General features: G+C 50.1%; 1 protein-coding gene across 1 annotated transcript in view; it reads left to right on the top strand.

The window, feature by feature from the left end:
* The window catches only part of ZSWIM5 (zinc finger SWIM-type containing 5), a 100,203-nt gene that overhangs the window by 51,033 nt on the left and 29,197 nt on the right, over positions 1-19,973 (top strand). The window contains 1 exon segment of the mRNA XM_055725013.1: positions 18,622-18,978. Within this exon segment, the coding sequence (XP_055580988.1) occupies positions 18,622-18,978 (357 nt within the window).

Raw genomic sequence — 19,973 nt, 5'->3', positions numbered from 1 at the left:
TTAGTGAGGCAGAAGTGTTTATTTTTTATGGGCCAATTTTTGTAGTCTACCAGAACGTCTTGTACTGTCTAATGCTGCATGGAGCAATAGCTCTGCAGTGTGTTTAATAAGAGCAATGTGCTCTCAGGGATATTCAAATCAAAGTTGGTTTCCTCACATGTACGTGCTCGATAGCGTGTGTTATAAAACATCTGGGTCCAAAATTGCGCTAAAGAAATCAAACAGCCAAGTCAACCTGAAAGTCGTACCAGAGCTCTGCCTGGAGAATCACCATGTGCAGCCCTCTCCTCTGCTGCAGGGACCTTGAGCAGATGGCCTGGCTGTTTTTTATTCCTTTTCCTCCTCCTCAGGAGCTGCAAGTCAGGAGTAAAAATCAGCTTTGAATTTTCTGTCAGCATGAGGAACCGCAAGTCAAAAAGGGGCTCTCTGGCCGCGGTTCCATGGCTGCGTGGGAGGTGAAGAGCCCTTGGCTCTCCTGTCTCTGCATCCGCCCTTCTCCTGCTGCAGTTCTTGGCTTTACCTTCCAGGTCTGGACCGCCTGTTCCCGGTGGTGCTGGAGATGGTGTAGGAGGACGTTGGTGGCAGCAGCTCCACCACAGCATCCCAGCTGTCTTGCATTTCTCCAGCCCAGGTTCCTGTGTCTTGGAGGTGTGCAGTGTGATGCTGCTGACTCTGCCCTGCTTTGGGGCCTCTTGCGCCTTCCACCTGGTCTGTGACCTGCTGGGTGAGTGTATGCCTCTGACATGAGCGACGATGGGTGTCTAGGGAGAGAATATATGCAAGGAAGGCTTGTGTGCATGCTTCCTCGGAGCCCTCACTGTGAGCTCTCTTGCTGTTGGGCATACTCCTGGCAGGGCTCTTTCATCAGCCCCACAAGGTATGGGGGTTGGTCCTCTTCAGAAAGACCCTTGTCTGCCCTCTCTGCTTTTCCTGGGTTCTCTGCTCATTTGCCATGGGGAAGGAGAGCGACAGGACAGGGAGCAGATGGAGGACTGTGCTGCTCCAGCTGGGTTCGTCGGTCATGGCACCACAGGTTGGGGCACGGTCACTTGGGTGAATTTTCTTCTTTTATTTGACCTTAAAAAAAAAATCTTTCCCTATGGGGTGGGTTTGTCAGGGAATAGTCCTCAAGATTTAATGTTTCCTATAAGAAATCCGTTCAACAGTGTCTTTTATCAATGGCTCCTGTCCTTTGAAATTTCAGTGTCCCTGTCATCGGCACGTCCCTGTCTGGTGTGACTGGGTTAGAAGGCTTTGCTGCAGAGATGGAAGAGGGCTGTAAGCAGCTCCATCTCACTGAAGGAGCTGGCAGAAAAAGCATCTGTCGGGGAGCTGCGGTGCTTTCTCTGTCTTGGCTATGACGAGGATAGCAAGACCAAGAACTTGGCTTTAAGGGTTTCGGAAGTTACTCTTTGCAGACTGGAAGAACATCTCCCCCTTGGCTTGGAAAGGCAACGGGTTATGTTTTAGATGAAGCCTGTTCAGTGCGGCTGGCGTTGCACCATGTACAACAGGGAAACCAGCTATCTCCCATTTTAAATAAGGATGGGAGATGCAGTGGGAATCGGCCCTGGAACAGGCTGCTTGTTCTTGGCGTGGGCAGTTTGCCTGTGAAGCATGTCAGTGTGGGTGAGGGAGCTGGGAGGGGCTGAGGGGCTCATGTCCAGCACTTGCATGGGGTCGTTCCCTTGGCACCACATCAGTAATTTGAACGACATTGAATTACTTGCTGTTACCTGCTTGTGGATGCTGTAAAGCAGTGCTTAGCCCTTCCCAGTATGGCTTTCTGAAAGGACCCAGCCCCAAGGATCTTGGACCTTCCTCCCATTCATGTTGACCCTGTATGCTCTCAAGCTGTGTCAGTGCACGTGGGGGTGGGCTGTGCCTGCAAAGAGCTGGGCTTAAGCCGGAGCTTCTCCAGTCAGTGCTGGCAGGTTGGGGTCCTCTGAAAGGCTGTCCCTGTCTCATGCTCTTGTACGTGCTGTGTGTGCTTCATGGTGGTGCTGGGAGGATCAAACTGAAAACATTGGGCTGACCAGAAAAAATATTTCCCTAGAATGCAACACCTGGGTCCCCCCACCCCATGACTGATGTGCTAGGAAACCAAGGGCCCTTCCCTGTGCTTGTGCATCCCAGCTGTGCTCTCTCCATTCAGCAAGAGAAGGAGATAGAACAGGGTCCTTTTGGGGGAAGCAGGGGAACTTGCTGCTGATAGAAGTCCCTGTACCAGCACAGTACAACTGCAGACTGCACTGCTTTGGTCTAATTCGTAATGTGCAGGTGGCACAATGGACCGTATGCAGCACCACTCAACCATGCAGCTGGGGGTGTAGTGGTGGAGATGGGTTGTTTCTTGTCCGTGCAGCTGAGAGGGAGGAGTCCTGCTGACTCCTTCGAAGATGCAAGCCTTGGTGTGACTGCCCTGCTTGGGAGGCAAGCCAGCCCTTCGGTCTGATCCACTTGCCCTCATGTGTGTATGGACTGTCAGTGGGAACAGAGGTGGTGCAGAGCATGGGGTGAGGCTGGTGTGCCAGCAAATGTCCCAGAAGACTTTGTGCCCCTTCTAGAGGGGCTTCATGCTCACTGCAGCCAGAAACTGGACAATACATCCCCTACTCGACCTCAGGTCATTTTTTATACAGCTCAAATGTCGTGTGCTGAGGCTAAACTTAGCAATGTGGACAGAAATCATATGGGTTGTGGTGAGTCCATGCTTTACCTTGCAGTGTAAGTACAGTCAAGGGCTTTCGTCAGGAGCTGGATGGCTGAATAACACTTGAAGGAGAAAATGTTTGTGCTAAGACCTGGTGTTAGATCCCCAGTTCTGAACAAGCCTTGCAATTGTCTTTATTTTTTGTGTGTGTGTGTCTGCGGAGCGAGAGCAATAATTAATGCAGAATTGCTCTCCTGGGTTCTGGCAAAGCCAATACTAATTTTCCGAAGTCAGCTCAGAAGAACTGAAAGCGCAGTTTTAGGCAGGGTTGCGGGTCAAACGTTTCTCCATTTGGCTCCTGCTACTTTGATTGTCAAACATCACTTGGAGCTTTTCAGTCAGCATTGAAGTGAGACTGTCAGTCTAAGCCGGGGAAGTCCTGGACATCAGATGATTACATATTCCAAAAAGTAACCTTAGCTTGACCTTGGGAAGGGGGGGTTGGTCAGCATCAGATTTGTATATTTTTACACAGCTTTTCATTTTTAACTTCTTACAAATGGGCTTTTTTCCTTTACAGATTTTTCTTTCTGCAGCGTTTTGCAAATGCACCGGTCATTTCCTAACAAGCCAGACTTCAGCTTGCTCCTTAAAATGCCCCTGTGAGGCCCAGAGGGGACATTATCCTGGCTTTGCAGTCGGGGAAACCAAAGCCCAAAGAGGACGAGAGCTTTGTTTCAGAGGTGCCGGGCAGTCAGGATCCTCATTACAAGCGATGGGAACTGGGGTGGGTTTCGGTGGTACTGAGTCTCCAGCCCCTGTGAGCTGGGTAGAAGACCCCAGGCGTTTGGAGAGCTGGAGCTCCCGTCTCACCCAAGTGCTGTTTGCCAGGAGAATGCTCATCTTGGAGAAGCATGGCGGGGGTCGGTGGAGGGGTCTGTGCCTGGGACTGGTGTGGGCTGGGTGGGTTGCTGCCATGTCAGCTCCCCGGCAGCACAGAGTGAGGGTGAGAGGGATGCTCGGAGGCTGCCAGCCGGAGGGGCCGGGAAGAGGTGAGTGTTTTAGGAGGGGACCTGGGTCGCTTGACAGAGCTGAGACCACACAATGGCTGGTGGTTTCACGTGTGTCTCTGGAGCGGAGAGGGGTGATGAGATACATACCGTTTGCATGCCTGTGCTCTGGCTTGATGTGGTCTCGCAGAGCAAATCAAAGCTTTTGCTTTGAAGGCAGTGGAGGGGGAAGGGACTGTCTTTGTTCTGCTCTTTGGAGAGTGCTGGAAATCCTTCAGCCCAGAAGACTACACCCTTCATTACCCTCTGGGTTATTGGCCCCAGATTGGAAGTATGGCTCTGTCATGTGAAGTATTTGATTATTTATACAGTTAATGTTTAACAGAGTCAAAGTATTAGAATTAAACAGGGGACGAGCTTCCAACTTTGCATGGTTAAGGGCTAATAAAACTTCTCTGATCCAGTGTTGTCCTTTCACCAGAGGGTTTTTTTTTTTCATTAGCTTTGGAGTGTTGAAAAGAGATCTCCTGTATTTGAGGTAGATTGATCTGTTGGCTTCAGACAAAGGGAACGTGCAAAAGCGTCAGTTGGTGCAGGTGCAGGCGACCGAAAATTTCAAGGTGAGTTTAGTTGGCATCTTCAGTGGCAGTAGCTGGGTTCAGCAGCATCTGCCTTGGAGACCGAGTGATGCCTGCAGCCCGCCCCGGGTGCCAAGGAGCAGAGCGCAGGCTGGGTGAGCAGTGGGCTGGGATGGGAGGTGGAGGGCAGCAAGGGGCTGGACCGCCCGGTGCTGGCTTTGCTGCTTGCACCAGCCTCCGCCGCACTGTTTTGGGTGTTGACTTGCTGCGGGAGAGCCTGGAAGTGTGGACTGGTGACACTTAGGTCATCGCATCATCCAGGGGGGTTTGAGGTGGGATAGCGTTTCCCAAGTGTTTGGCATGGGGATTGCAAAGGTGTGCCTAGGGCAGCCCCCAGGGCTGGCGTGGTCCGCAGGATGGTAGGAGAAGGGGACAATGGTTGTGGCTGGCTGAGCTTAACAGTGTGATGGGATTGATGTAGCAATGTGTTTGGTTTTCGTTTCTTTTTCGTTTAGTTTACTCAGACTTACTGGTCTGGTGGTGTCTCCCCCCAGCATACTTACTATCCATTGCCCAAATCCAGTGACATCTTTTGGCACTGAGCTCTCAAAGCTGCACCTCTTGCCAGTTAGGTGATTGGAGATGGTGAGCATGCTAACATGGGTTTTCATATGTTTATTGAGGGGAAGACTGAGGAATCGGGGCATTGTGGCATCCTCGAGATCCTGCAGGGTGGAGTGGATGTGACTGCTCCAGAGGTTTCCTCAGTGCTATTGCATTTTAGGTTGATTTTTAGTAAACCACCAGGACCGAAGGCAGCCATGACTGCGAGCTTGCCACTTGTATTTTAGGTGTCCTGATTATCTGCTGTGCATTTTCTCTCCCTCTTATCTCCCACGCACTCGTGCCTGCACAAATGCCGAGTATACTGTGAATGTAATTTGCTTCTACTTTGGCCTGGTGTATCGATGTGATTGATAACTCACGTTGTGCTGGCGACAGCCATTTTTAATCCTTTCCTTGTGACTGGAGAAACAGGGAGGGATGTATGAAAGCAAGGCTGTTGGAGTGGCTGTTGCATGGGTGGAAGATCCACAGATGACGTTTTGCTTTTGCGAACGTACATCGTGAGTGTGACGGAAACTCTGCTCCTCATCATCCTTCGTACCATTTCTTCTCAGTGCAGACGATGCAGGAAACTGTACTAAAGAGTTTTGTGCCTCCAGTTCTGCCTGTGGGCATCACCTGCTCATTGGCTGGATGGAGTGAGGCGCTGCTCTCAGCTCTCGTGAGGGGTATTGGTCTCTCCATCCACGATGAGTTTGTTTAATGGAGTGGTTTCTCCAAACAAGGAACTGAATTGATTTTAAAAGAATACACCTTCCCTGCAAGATGTCAAGGTCATGATCCATGAGAGCAGCCTGTAGACAGATGTGTTCATCACTAAGATATACTAAACTTTTATTTTGAAATTTCTAGTCTTATTTACATTTCACCTGCTAGGTCCCAAATGTGGTGCTTCCTCCCCTTGAAGACGACTGAACCCTTGACCTGCCGTAGAAGGCCTGTGGGGTTTCCATCTCCTGCGGAGGAAACGCGCAGTGGGGAAATAGCAAGTGGAAAGTGTAATCTAGCGTAGAAGTATTTATTTTTCAAAGACAAGTGGCAACCTCCTGTCCCTCTGTTGCCCTGTGTGCTCCTCATCTATTTCAGATTTTAATAAATTTCTTGTTTATCTTGAGGAAGCAAATTAATAAGTAATGGCAATTGCTCTTTAGAGAGAGAGGTTGTTGAAGGTTGCATTTGTTTTAATTTGGCATGTGTGTTGTTGCAGGGACTGTTTGCTGTTGAGGCAGGCGCATCGGTGTCAGAGCTAGTAAAATATGACAGTTGCCTGCGTACGCAAGCGTTGGGTGTAAGGTCTTGTAAGTAGGTCTTTGAGCAAGGGCTCAGCGGGGAATTAAGCTGGTCTTGCTGGGAGCTTTGGGGCTCCCATCTCCTTTAGCAAACCAGGGTAGGTTTGAAACACAGCATGACTAGGCAGACACATCTTCCCTGTACGTCGCTGGGCAATCCCAGCGTTGCTTTTCCAGGCCAGCATCGTCATTTAGTGTGTGGTGCCGGTCAGGTCTCAGCCCTTCTTATATGCCAGAAACACACAGCTGCTTCGTTCAGACACCCACTCGAGGTGATGCTGTGTTCAGTTGGAGGCAGCCTGGCCCTGAGCATCATACATACCCCATCTGTGGGAATGTGGACATGATGGTGGAGCTTGGCTGTGTGTGCATCAGGGGGATCATCACCAAACATCTAAACCAAAGTGCTTGAAAACCCTGAGCCATGGCAAGAACATTCAAATCTACTTAAAATGCTAGGAGCTTTGGAAAGAGAACTGAGTTTCATTTCTATACCTTTCTGTGTATTTTTAAGATCATGCTTGCATCTTTTTGAAGTGTCTGTGACAGCCAGGCTTCTCCTGTGACTTTACAGGTTGGGGCTTTTCCACCCTAAATGGTTTGATGGTTGATGTTCATTGACATGCACTGTGGGCTGGCATCCTGGGAGGGGGCTCGCAGGAGTCCAGCTCTGCCATCCGCCATCTAACTGGGAGACCTCCCCCCCCAAGACAAGATGCGTCACCCATAGTGTGTGGCTGCTCCCCCTTTTCCAAGGGTGTCTGTGGACCCTCTCTCAAGGATCAGAGGAAGCTTTTCCCTCACTGCTTTCCAGTGTTTAAGTGAGAGCACCATGTAACACTTGGGTTAATTATAGCAATTCCTAAAACTCTTTGCTGAGAATGTGGGTAAACCCACCTTCTCTCAATTAACTGGCTTCCCTTTTCAAAGGGAAGACGGGAGTCAACTCCCCAGTTGGGTTTTTTTCCCACTTTGTTTCTGTTTCATTATGCTGAGCTTACTGCGGTTTTGGTTGCTTTCAATTCCAAATTGAGATAAATCTGCTGATAACCCTCTACCGCGTATGTGTCTGCTGCCAGGAAGCCCTGCCTGGCTCATCCCGTGGAGCATCAGGGCAAACAAGGAGCTGTAGGAGGCTGCAGGGGTGGCGTGTCACTCCGGTGGGGCTTTCAGGTTGTATTCAGCCAGCCCACAGGTAGTTGACTGAGGTATTGCAGGGCTCCCAAGGACTTAATTACTGAAACAGATCTGTGGTTAGAGGAGCTGGAGACTCTCCATCCACCACCAGAAGGATGTCATGCCACATAACAGGAGAAAACTGCCGCTAAGTGTCTCACATCACACTTTTCCCTTTTCCTTTTGGTCCTGTGTATTTAGCATTAACTGCACAATATAGGTTTCCTTTTGTTTTAATTGTGATGAATTCCACGGAGAAGGAATGGATCGCTCGCTCTCATTTTTCTTTCTACTCTAGCCCCAGCCAGCCCGATGACAGATCTTGTCATTGTGCTGTGTCATTTTAGATGTTTGCACTGCACCAAAAGCAAACGGAGGAGCCTGCAGTCTAGGCTGTGGATTGAATAACAATGTTTTTCCAGGAAAAAAAACCCTGTGAAGTTTCTAATCAGAAACATGAGTTTTGCAGAGACAGCCCATAAACCGCTCCTGACCCACTGAAGTGATGGTGCACATCTCCCTGGGTATCAGGTTTTGCGGCCCTTTGTATTTCTGAAGGCTGTGAAGCTGTGGAGTCATCTTGAACTTGAAAAGAAGGGCTCATGTTTTCTCATGCATGGTGGATCCTCTGGGACAGCTTTCCGGTTGTAGGCTCCTTGCTAAAGCCAGAGGTTGGGTGACCTGTGGCTGGGTGATGCTGGGGGCAGCGTGTGTCCAGAAGGAGAAAGGGTAGTGCTGAGGGGCTTAAAATCACGGAATGGGAATCTGCATCTTGTGAAATGCCTGCGTGCTAAAGATGGTGAAAACTGCTGATGCAGGAGAGCAGAGCATCTTTGTCAGGCATCTGTCTCCCGACCGCCTTCCTTTCAAGCAGAGAGGGCTGCTGGGGAAGTGTCTGCTCCGCAGAACTCCTGCTGCCTTCCTGACTTTTCAGAAGGGTCATGTGAAAGCTAATGTGATCAAAAGGGGGTTTAAAGTGTTATTTAAAGCGTGATGACTGTTCTGCAGAGGGTTTTCATCATGCAGGATTGGGCGATTTGACTGCTCATCAGCTGTGACCCCAAACTTTGCTGTGGGGTCTCACCAGAGAGGAGATACTAGCGACTGAGAACTTGCATGTGGTTGCCTCGCTTGGGTTGGTCTTGTCCCTCTTTGATTTTTCTTACGGTGCCTGAGCACGCTGCCTTGCTGTTGCACACTGAAGTGTGTTAAGCTTTGTGGGTGGCGGTGGGCAGTGTATCAGGGATCCCTTTTGTGATACTGTTTGTGGATCTTGGGGAAATGGCCATGCCCAGGAGATGGCAAGGAGTCTGGCTGCTCTGGCACAGCATCTGGTCTCTGTGGAGCTGACTCTGTAGTTGTCTGAGTAGTTGTGGGTGTGATGGATAGTTTGGTAGGACTGGAGGATACCAAATAAAAACCCGGTTCTTGTGAAAGACGTGGAAAACTCATCCACCAGCAGGTTGAGTTGGGCTTGGCAGCTGCCACAGCACACTTGGATGCTCTGCAGGTCCTTCCACTGTCAAGAGTTGATGCTTCTCAGATACCCTCAACACACTGGGCATAAACAAAAGCCTTGTGACCCCCCAGGGATACATGTAAGCACTGGCATCCCTCCTGTGGGGGACCAGCAGGGGATGGGGGACCTTGATATATGGGGCAGGACTCTGGGAAGAGCACAGAACCAAGATGTATATGTGTGAAACAACATGACAGCAGTTGTTCCCCTCTCCAAAGTGTGGTCCTGCTGGAGATCCCCCCCCTTTCCCAGCTCTGTGCAGAGATCCCAGGGACAGGAATCATTTGCCTTCCCCAGCACAGTGGGGCAGATGTTACACCTCATGATGCAAACTCCTCCAACCTCTCACTAGATGGTTCCTCTCACTTTGCAGCTTATGGGTTGAAAGCAAGCTAGAAAAAAAGGGGTTTTGACACAAAATCAAGTTGTGTGACTTTCCTTCATCTCAATTTTTTCTGGGTGTTGAAATTCATCATCACCATTCCCAAGCTTGACCCCACCCTTCACCTCCTCTTCTGGGGTTGTTCTGGTCAGGGTTGTCACCAAGGAGTGGTGACCAGCCCAGCCACTGGTGTGCAGCAGTTACTTGAATGACTCCCTGTCCTGGAATTAAAGTCCCTTCCTTCAGGAATAATTAATACACTCCAAAAGTTTCCCAGAATTATTCTGGAATGAAATGTCCACAGAGGAGGCTGATCTGGAATAGTAATTGCTGAATAATTTATTCTGCAATGAGTAGTTAATTTCCCTATATGGAGCTGCCCTAATAAGCTCCAAAATTTAAGCTTTATTGGTTTGGGGGCTGGGGGGAAAGGAAACCACTAAGTTTTTGTGAAGCTACTGAAGTAAGCTAAGCCGTTTAAGTATAATAATATTTCTACAATATAAAAAATGTTTGGCTGCGGTCTCCTTAGTGAAATCCAATATATATGTTAAAAAAGGTGGGTTTCTTATAAATGGGGGCTGTAAAAGTTGGCAGGAGAAGGAGGTCATCCTGGTGCCTGCCCCAGGGGTCTGTGCCCAGCCCCTGAATGGAGAGCAGAAACGGCAGAACGGTGTCGTCTCAAAGATTTTTCCACTTCGGAGGAGCAGTTAAAGGTGAGGGTTTTGGAAGGAAGTTAATTGACCTTTTCAGAAAATCTGTTGCCGAGGCCATTACCACAAATGCCATTGAAACGCGTCGTAAATATAATGTTCGTTTAACCAACATTGCCAATAACTTAGAAAGTCAGACTTAATCCTCCCTTTAAAAAAAAAAAAAAAAAAAAAAAAAGCTATTCTTAGTGGAAGAAATGTCTTTTTTGGGAAGAATTTGGAGCAGATTTTCGTATACTGAATCTAGGCTGCCTCATTCCCTTGGAAGGCTTCTGAGGGCCAGGAAAATTATAACTAATAACTTCCCTATAAATTGTAGAGCTGCTATTTTAAGATCTGGTGTCTCAGGGAGGATTGGGGTGGCGTCCTGCTTCCCTCCATTGCCGCACAATGCCCTGGTTTGATTCTGGTCCTTGTTAAGCTGGCTGCTGGTCCTGCCTGTGCAAAACCAGAACGTGGGAAGAAGACAAGTCAGGAGGCTCTCTGCCTTGGTTTTTTTGCTTTTGATTTTCCATATTGGTGGATTGAGTTTGGGTTTTGGTTTGGAGGTGGCCTGCTCCAGAGGCAGGTTTGAGTTACAAAATACGCATTGAATGCAATTTATCTTTGTGTATTTGGAGACAAAATCTAAAGCCAAGCCTGGAAAAACAGCCAGCATGGGAGGGAGGCCATGTCTTGGAAAAGCAGGTCAGCAAAGGGAGCAGATAGGTAGAGAGAAAAGGATGTCTGTGGCCTTGGAGCAACTTCTTCGCTCCCCAGAGGGTACCCAGGGATGAGCCCTTAACCCAGGAGCAACAGGTTAATAGCTCTGGCGTGGGAGGCACTTCGCTTTTAGGGGTTGGGGTTATGTTCTTGTGGGGCTAAGAGTTATGCAAATTGCCACATAAAAAAAGGTGACAGAGGGAAGAGTGCGGCTCCGCTCGCTTTCAGCTGCAGTGAGGATCAGTGATCCCATCGTGGTGACACTTGCATGGAGGGATAAGAGGCGTTTCCTAATTAAAACTCTTTTATGTACTAGAAGCCAGCTTCTCAGCTGCTGGAAATCTGGGTGGCTCCATTGAAGTCGGGAGGTGACCCCAGCTCAGCCTCACATGTGAGTTTTGGCATCTCCCATCAGTTTCCTGGAGGCAGCTGGGGTGGTGACAGCATGGGGCTGGGTCTGCTCTGTGGCAGCCTCAACTGATGGGATGCACAAGCCCGGAAATTCCAGCAAAAGTGAATTTCCTCTCTGTGGATGTTTTCACTCATGCTTGAAAACAACCCTGCATCTGCTGAGAAAACACCTGAGCTGCACCAAGGAACTGTATTGCTCCTTGTTCAGAGGCAGCAGCTCATGAATGCAGAGAGGAGAGATGCTTTTGGGGTGGTCACAGAGATACGTTGCTTTTTCTCTCTCGATTTAGATGGTACATTCATCACTTCTATCAAAAAATGTACTGCACAGCCTCATCTTTCTAATTTCTCATGGTTTTGAGAAAGCTCTTTATATCCAGGCTTACCATAGCAGTAAAGTAGTATGTAGCAGCAAAGAGCAGAGACTTGACAGCATTTTGCCACCAGTTATTATGTGGGCAGCACATGTTAGCAGAGATGTGCTGAACTCATCCTCTCTTCAAGCCCTTTCTATTGCTTATGCTGCTGCAGAACCGGCATTCGGGTTGGTTTGTGTTAGATCTGAACTGCTAGCAGAGGAATTCAGCTTGCAGGGCTGCACCTTAGCAGAGAAAATCAGTCCGAGCTTTAAAACTGGTTATATTTTTTTCCTTCTTCCCCCAAACCATATGTCTTCAGAGCAAGGGTTGTGCATCTGGGTAGATTAAAAACCCATTTGCTAGCTGGCGGCGGAAGGATGTGGAAGGTGATGCTGGAAAGGCTGATCTTCGCTTTGGGGCTGGCAACAAAGACCCGAAAAAGCTGGGTCTTCAGGGGTGAATGGGCAACAAAGAGCACTCCAGGCTGGGGAGAAAATGGGGGAACAGTTGTGCATATTTTGGGGGGAATGTCACAGATCGGGACCAGTCATCTGTAGCACAGCCATGGTCCAGCTACCCCCAAGGCTGGGTAGAGGGAGGAAAAAACCCTCCGTTTCAGGCTCCTAGATAAACAAACACTAGAAATCTTGTAAGGGTAATAATGGAAATCACTGGGAAATTGAGTTAATACAAGGGCATCTGTGTAAGTGAATGCTCGGGACAGGGAAACGGCTTTGTCCTTTAACTCTAGTAATGCTGGAGCAGATGGGAAGCGCAGTGCACTTCACGCATTAGCTGCCTCGGATAAAGAGCAAGGCAGAGGCCGGTCCTCTTGGCTGATTAGAGGTTAACAGGGATAGAAACCAGCGGATTGACTCTTCATTTGCAGGAGGTGTTGTGGGATCAGAGCAGATGGCAGAGAGAGCGTCCCTCCAGCTTACTCAGCTGCTCAGAGGAGCTTACGGCTCCCTCCAGCACAAACAGCCTGGCTTGCATCTCCTCTCTTTACAGCTGCAGCTCCTGCCTCTTCCCTGGCCTACCTGAAGAGACAGTATTCCTCCTAAAGCGTGGTAGTTGGTTTCCGAGGCTGTAGGTATGTGTGGGGACGCTTGCAGCCATGGTGCATCCTCTCCAACTCAGCAGTATCCCTTTGTTACAGCTTCTCCAGTGCCAGCTCCGCTGCAGGCATGGCTCCTGCACGGGGGCTATTAATGGTCTTTGTTAGCTCTGTGAAGCCAGAGGTGTTTTTCCAGGGTGGTAATGACTGGGCAAGGACGGGAGCATGGTGGGGACTGGGAAGGAGGGCTGCCGGGGGAAAAGGTACAGCAGAAGAAGCAGAGCTGCATCCTGCGGGGACAGCATCCTCCCGGCCAGCCGTCGCCTGCTCCTTCATCCCTGCCAAGGTCTCGTTCAACACCTTTGCCTGTGGTCACAAAAAGAAATTGCTTTGGGGAGGAGGGAGGATGTAAACTCCTAACAGCTAGGCTCATTGACTTGCAGGAAGCCTGGATTCCCTATTTTGCAAGGGAGAAATGGCAATTGATTCAGCCTTACCCTCTTCCTTTTTGTCTGCCAGCTCTCTGAAAAGGCACATTTTATCTGTGTGTGACAACACCTGCCTAGGGTGCCTCTCATTGAGCTGAGCTGAATCAAAAGAGCAACAAGAAAAGTGGGTTTAATTGCACACATCTTCAGCAGAGTCTTTCTTGCACTGGCAGCACAAAAGGCCAGCCCCGTGCTGGTTGAATGGAGCCCGGGAGGGCTGGAGCGAGCCGTACTCTCCGTTACTATCGGAGGCAGATGATTCACTTTGCTGGAGCATTGTCATGTGCAAATGAGTTCATGAGCCCATCTCCTTTCCAACTGCAAGGTCAGGGACTGAGCAATTGTCAGCATCAGCCGGCTGGAGGAATTGATCTAGAAGCTGGAAAGCTTTGGAAGATTTTACTAACCTCTGCTTCCCACCACATGAGCACACCGACACCTTCCTCCCATGGGTGTTGTCTACATTACAAATATTGACCGATTTTAAGCTGATGTTTAGAAAGCTGCTGTTTCGAGGCACGGAAATGTGACCGAGAATGGCTTATAAATAACACTCGGTGCAGCAATTATTATTCATTGCTAGTTATGGCTTTCACACAGTGGAAAAACAAATGGTTTTTCCACTAGGAGCTGGAGCTGCAGTCCATTTAATCACTAAAGAGCTTGGAATCGCTTTAGTTTAAAATACCTTTCTTCTGTGGTTTGGAAATTTAAAAAAAAATATTTGGGTCATGTTAACCTAGTGTATACGACTTGCGCTGAGAATTTCAGTTTCCCTCGTCTACATCTGCTGAGCCCCATAAATATCCGTGCGTTTGTGTCCGTTTGGTTTTGCAGAGCTCCTGCCTGCCTGAAGGCAGAGCTGCCCAAACACAAATTTGAAGTGGATTTAGTCTGACTAGAGGTGGGGTCCTGGGTGCTGAGCACCAGGCATAAGAGCAGTGAGGAGCCAATCTGCTGTCTGCTTGCAGCCACCCCGCTCTGGCCGGCGTGCAAGAGAATGCAGCTGGTGCCTTCAGGAAGCTGTGTGGATGGACTCTCCATCACCTTGCTCCTAATGGAGGCTGCCCAAAACACCAGCCTCAGTTACTGGGAGGTCACTTGAGGTTTTGACAGCCAGATGCTGGGGGTGAGTTCTTTAGATATAGTGTCCAGCTGCATCCTGCCAGTGGTCCTTACTTGGGGGGATTGATGTGGTTGCATGTTTCCTTCTGCAGAACTGTTTCTTGCCCTGTTTTGAGGTTTTCACAAAGACCGAGAAAAGCCTGCAGAGGAGGCAGAGGAGCCACAGTGACGTGACGAGATGCACCCCACGTTATCTGTGCATTACTGGTCCCCATCCTCTCTTGCACAGCAATGCCAGTGCAGCAACCTCAGGGATGGTCTCTGCTGGTTCAGTGTTAGGTCCTAGAGGTGGCTCCTCCTGCATGTGAAGCCTTCCTCCTGGGTCGGATCGCGCTAACGTTCTGTGAAAGGCAGGCGAGTGCTGCACCTGGGAAGAACAAGCTAATTTTTCCGAATGGCACAAGTTTGCGAATGACAACTGTGACTTCTGCCTGGGTTGCGGTGTGAAATCTGGAGGATGGCTGTGAGCAGCAACTGCCGGAGGGAGCAGAGCTGAGCTCTCGAGTTCCCGGCTAGTGTTGTATCTGCAGGGTCCTCCTCTCCCTCCTCCTCCCCGCGGGTGTTGGAGGGCTTTTTGATGACACAGTTATGACAAGGGAAGGGATTATGCCTGGGTTTTGTTTGTTTCTGGGGTTTAAATTTCCACCTGTGGTCTGCCCGTCTCTGAACTTCAGGTATTTTGATGTAACCAGCTTGAACGTTGGCTTTACCTTCAGTGGTTTGCTGGAGGACCCAAGACTAGGGTTTTCCACAGCCAGCCTGGTGGCAGGTTGGAGCTGCAGGACAGGCTGGTAGTTTCTCCCAGCGGGTGGCTTGTGGACATCCAGGTTCATAATGCCCAGCTGAAAGTCTCTGGCTGCTTTTAGAGAACTAAAGAGTTTACAAAGCTCCTTTTGGTTGAGTAGGTTTAGAGATCAAAGAATTCTCCGTCTTGGTTAAAGATGCTTCTGTTGAAGCCTTAATGGTCTCGTCTTAATAGCGAAGTCTCCTGTACTGGAGCTCCTGCTAAAGGCTTGATCCTTTGTAGCTGTTTCAGAGGCCGGGGATGTTTTGTGGATCTGTGCTTCTCCCAGCCTGTGCAGTTTATCAGCTCCAAAGAGGAAAATGTTGCCCAGTTGATGAAGTTTGGTATGTGGAGCTCTTGAACTCCCAGAAGACATTTCTAGGGTTTCTTTTAATTTAAATCAGAGGTACAATGTCCTGTGGCACTAATGCAAGGAAGATCCTTGCTCCAGTGTTTTGTCCCCATTTGACAGGTAAGCAGGATTGTGAAGGAGACATTGTGCCCTGTGTGCCTGTGAACATTCGTGGCACCTTTCTGTGCTCTTTCTGGGGCACGTATGAATGCCTAGCTCCTTTTGCAACCTGAATCAAAGAGACATCCACTGGGAAGCATCTGTGGTAAAAGTAGGGGAGGCTGTTCTGGGGCAGGGAGGCGGCGACATTTTCTTGGGACAAAGCTAGGCTCTGATGGGGCGTAATGAGTCTGTAGTTACAAAGATGGTGTTTAATTAGTTCTTTTCCATGGTTTTCAAGCCCTGGCACTGTCACTTTGCTGGCAGCAAATCAAACACCAAGTTAGCTTATGTTAAGGAACAGAAGATGAAGTCCTAGATAAGCACTCAGCTGTAGGAATGTCTTAAATTGAAACGTGCAGGGGGGACCTGGAGGAGAGTATGGTTTTGCTCTCAGCACTATCCAGACCCTGTGTCTGTGGCCAGGGCTGTGTTTTCTCTGCTGGAGTGCTGGTTTGCCTGCCCCGTGTGCTTTTAGGATGTGAGATGAATGCAGAGGAGGGTATGGTGACAGCTGTCCTTCTCCAGGGTGTCCTGTAGGCTCTTGGTGACTGGAGCATCAGGGTTTTGTGTGGACCAAGAGTGCGTGCTTTGGTAGACAATGGTAGACAAAAACCATAACCTACCTTTTAACTGCCGTTCTTCTCTGGGACTGGGACACCCATTGCCGCTGAGTTGGTGTGCTCATGGGTGCCGGGCTGCAGATCTGGCCACAGAGCAGCGCGCAGCATGGTAGCTGCAGGCTGACCTCTGTTAATGTAAATATTCCCAAATAATGCCTCTGTTCCTGCCAGCTTGTGTCTCTCCCGCTCTCACTGTGTTTAATTTCTGCTAAGCTTTTGATAAATGTTTTGTATAGAGTTCCTAGTTTATCTTAAATAGACCTGCTGCCACCATAGCTAAAATCTAAAGCAACACTTGACTTAGGGCTTGAGTGCCAGTTGAACTGGGCAGTTGCCGATGTGCTGAACAGTCCTGTTCGGCGTGCAGACCCTGGCTGCGAGTTGCAAGGAGTGGTTCTCGCAGTGGATGGGGGAACACAGCTTTTAGGATGCCTGAGAGCAGTCTCGGAAGTATGCAGACAAATTTCCTCTCTCAGGGGGCCGGATTCACGCCATGATTGATGTATTTTCAGAGTTAAACTTGCCCAAAACATGTCGTTTGATTAAGTGAGTTCCTCCAGCCTACACCATTTAGCCCCAAGTGGGGTCTGGCCCATGATCCTGCAGAAGTAAGCGTTTCGAGGCAGTGTTTATGGCTAGTAATTTGTCTTAGAGGGTTTTATGTATATGTGCGTATGTGCCTACGGGTGTACATATGCATATATACATACATTCTTCCTCAGGAATGTGGTTTCCAATCCTTTTATCTTGTTCAAAAAAGTAAACTAGGGAGAAACTGGCACTGAGTCGGAGCCGCCTGCCAAGCATCGCAGACCAGAGAAGTGGTAAAACATAAACACTTTGGAGTTTATCCTCGGGATTTATATAGTTTGGCTGCTGGGGGATGGACTGCGGTGGAGAGCGGCTCGGCAGCCCCTGGCTGTGCTGCTCCCGCAGCGCCGAGCCCGGCACCGCTGCAGCTGCACTTCCACGGCAGCAGCGTGCGAGCGAGAGGGTAGTGGCGGGCCGTCCCTCCTGCTCTGCTGGCCACGTGGGGTGGATTTCAGGCGATGGCAACAGAACAGGTCTGCTTTCCCCCTCCCCTACGCTAAAGTAAAAGCAGATCTCCTTGACGCTTAATCAGATTTGAATGTGGTTTTTGGCGAGGCTTTAAAGAAACTGGCAGTGAATAGCTGGTTTTGATGCCATTTATTAAAAACCTCTGGTAGAATTTGTCTCGGAAAGCCTTTGTGAGAGCTGGCAAACGCACAAGGGTTTGATGCAGTTAATGTATTTTAATCTTCACCCCCCCACCCCTTCTCCTTTTCTGTCGCTAATTGCAGGGCTCTCTTCTGTCTGCCGCCTTCTCGGGGGGATGGACGGCAGCTCTGCAGGGACCTCTGTACAAACACGGGCTTAATAAGGTTGCAGTGGCACAGAGAAAAGTGAGCATCCTCTTTCAGGGAGGAGGGCTGGGCCGGGCAGGGTGCGTCCCAGGTACCACGCCAGGCTCTCGCATGGGGGCACTGGCTGGCCCCGGCCATGTTAATTAACCTCCTGGTGCCGCCTCATTCTCCTCGGAATGAAGGGGGGACGCAAAGATGTCCCTTTTCCAGGTGACTGGGCAAGTGCAAAGTTGGTGTTGGACCTCCCTGGCAGCTGGGAAGGACCCTCCTGGGAAGGACTTCCTGAGCTTTCAGATTGACGTTGATGGGCATCCACTCTTTTCTCACTGACTTTATCCCTCACTTGCTTGGTACATCCACCTTCCTCGGACCCAGAGGACCTTTTGAGCCCATTTTGTGCCTGTGACCCGGTTTGGGACTTGTTGAGACTTTTTTTCACAGCTTGTGCCTGAAGGTGCTGTACCCCCTCGCAGCACGGTGGGGTCTGTCGGGGGCACCGTAATGTTTGTGTGAGTGATTTGGGCTGTCCCTGCAGCCCAGCACACGGATCCTGCTGGTAAGCAGGTGGCTCCCTGGCAGCAGTATTTCAGGGAAAGCTCAAGCTCTCAGGGCAGCAGCAAAATATTGTGGAGCTCAAGGAACAAACAGTTTTCCCCCAGCCTGCAGTTTGGGCTGTGCATTGCTCCTGTCCCTGCTCCTTGCTCCCGCTGCGTGCAAGAGCTCAGAGCTGTGGCCGTGCCCTGGAGTGCTCTACCTGGTTGAGGGACTGAAGCTGGAATTGCGTTGCATTTAATTTGTGGGTTTTTTTGTCTGCCTCATCAAAGAAAAGAAAACCTGGCCTTTTCCTGCCAGCACTCGCTCGCGTGAGTTGCAAATTCAGCAACAGGGAGGCGTGGATGAAGATGACTCCCAGGAGAGAAACAGTCTGAGAGACTCTTAAACGAATGGGAACTGAGCAGCTTTGCTCTTCCCCTGAGGTTTTGGCTGTTAAATAAACTCGCCAGTGAGTCTGGCTGCACGTGTGTGTTGGTGCAGAAGTGTGTTTGTAGGCAGGCTGTCTGTTGCTGGGTGTAAGTCACCAGGACGGCGTGCGTTGGCTGGTGCGCTCCTTGACCTAGCGATGTGTGAGCAGCCTTGGCTAGCCTAGTCCTCCTTCCAGAGTTTGCGTGGGTGATTGTGGTCGGAGGGAAGCTAACGTGGCCTTTCCCTCTCCTCCTTTCCCTCTCCAGGGTTCCACCTCAGTGGGACAGTAACGGAGCCAGCAACTGCAACAGAACCAGAGATGACCTACAAGGTGGCCATCAGCTTTGACCGCTGCAAAATCACCTCAGTGACATGCGGCTGTGGGAACAAGGACATTTTTTACTGCGCCCATGTTGTGGCGCTTTCACTGTACAGGATCCGCAAGCCAGACCAGGTCAAACTCCGTCTTCCCATCTCAGAGACCCTTTTCCAGATGAACAGGGACCAGCTCCAGAAGTTTGTTCAGTATTTGATCACGGCACACCACACCGAGGTGCTGCCCACCGCCCAGAAGTTGGCTGATGAGATCCTGTCGTCCAACTCGGAGATCAACCAAGTGCACGGTAATTCCTCCTTCCCCCTGAGTGGCTTGGCATGACTGACTCTGCGTTGGGGCCTGGGGTGGTTGGTGGTTTCACATTGATAGTGCTGACCTTCATTTTGCCATGTTTGGCTGTTGCTGCGTGGAGAGGCGGCAGTGTCAAACTGATGTTAATGCATGGGTGTTGGGACCTCATCAGTGCTGGCCGTGCATCCCCGTTCTGCCCTCTCTGTTCTTTATCTGCCAAACACTGGCTTCAACAGGCAAGAAAAGGCAGAGCAGTGCACAAGGCACAGCTCGGAGCAGGATGGAGAAGCCAAGGGTGGAGGAAGGGAGCGTGATTAGTCCCCAGCACAGAAGGATGTGGTGCTGGGACCCTGGGGAGCAGGGGCTGCAGTGGGGACATGGCTTCTCCAGCGTGCAGAAACAGTGTCAGCCCAGCCCTGCATGTTTCTAAGTCAGATGCAGCTGAGCTGCTGGGAGATAAAGCTTTAATCTCCATGGGTGTTAATTTACCCATAATAAATGAGCACCACTGTCCTGACCTACTGCATAAAAGCAGCGGGGGCGTGTGTTTGAAAGATGCTTTTGACTTCCAACCCCTGGAAAGCCCTGGCTGGGGGACAATGCCCATCCCAGCCCCACTCCAGTTGCCCACTGGCCCAGGAGGTGGCCTGGACTCCCTGGAGAGTTGCCCTGAGGCTCCCTTCCTCAGCACTCTCTCGCTGTGTCTTTCCCAGCCCAGGAGCTGAGGTTGCCCAGGGGCTGTAACAATGAGCTGCTCCCCACCACTCCTGTCCCACCAGCTGTAGAGTGGAGATAATGAACACTTATCTGCCGGGGAAGGGCGTTTTGGGGATTAACACATGCCTGTTAAGTGCTCCGAAGATGAAAAGCCCCCTATGCAGCCTAAAATAGGATCTGAACTGGTTGAATCCACATGTAGAGGTGTGAGGCCAGGGGTCCAGCTCCGTGGTAGGGGCGATGGCTGCTCTGATCTTAGATATTTTCCACTCC

This window comes from Falco cherrug, chromosome 12 (genome assembly GCF_023634085.1).
Source record: "Falco cherrug isolate bFalChe1 chromosome 12, bFalChe1.pri, whole genome shotgun sequence".
NCBI classification, from domain to species: Eukaryota; Metazoa; Chordata; class Aves; order Falconiformes; family Falconidae; genus Falco; species Falco cherrug.
Note: the sequence above shows the minus strand (reverse complement) of the source record. Positions and strands in the feature narration are given on the sequence as shown.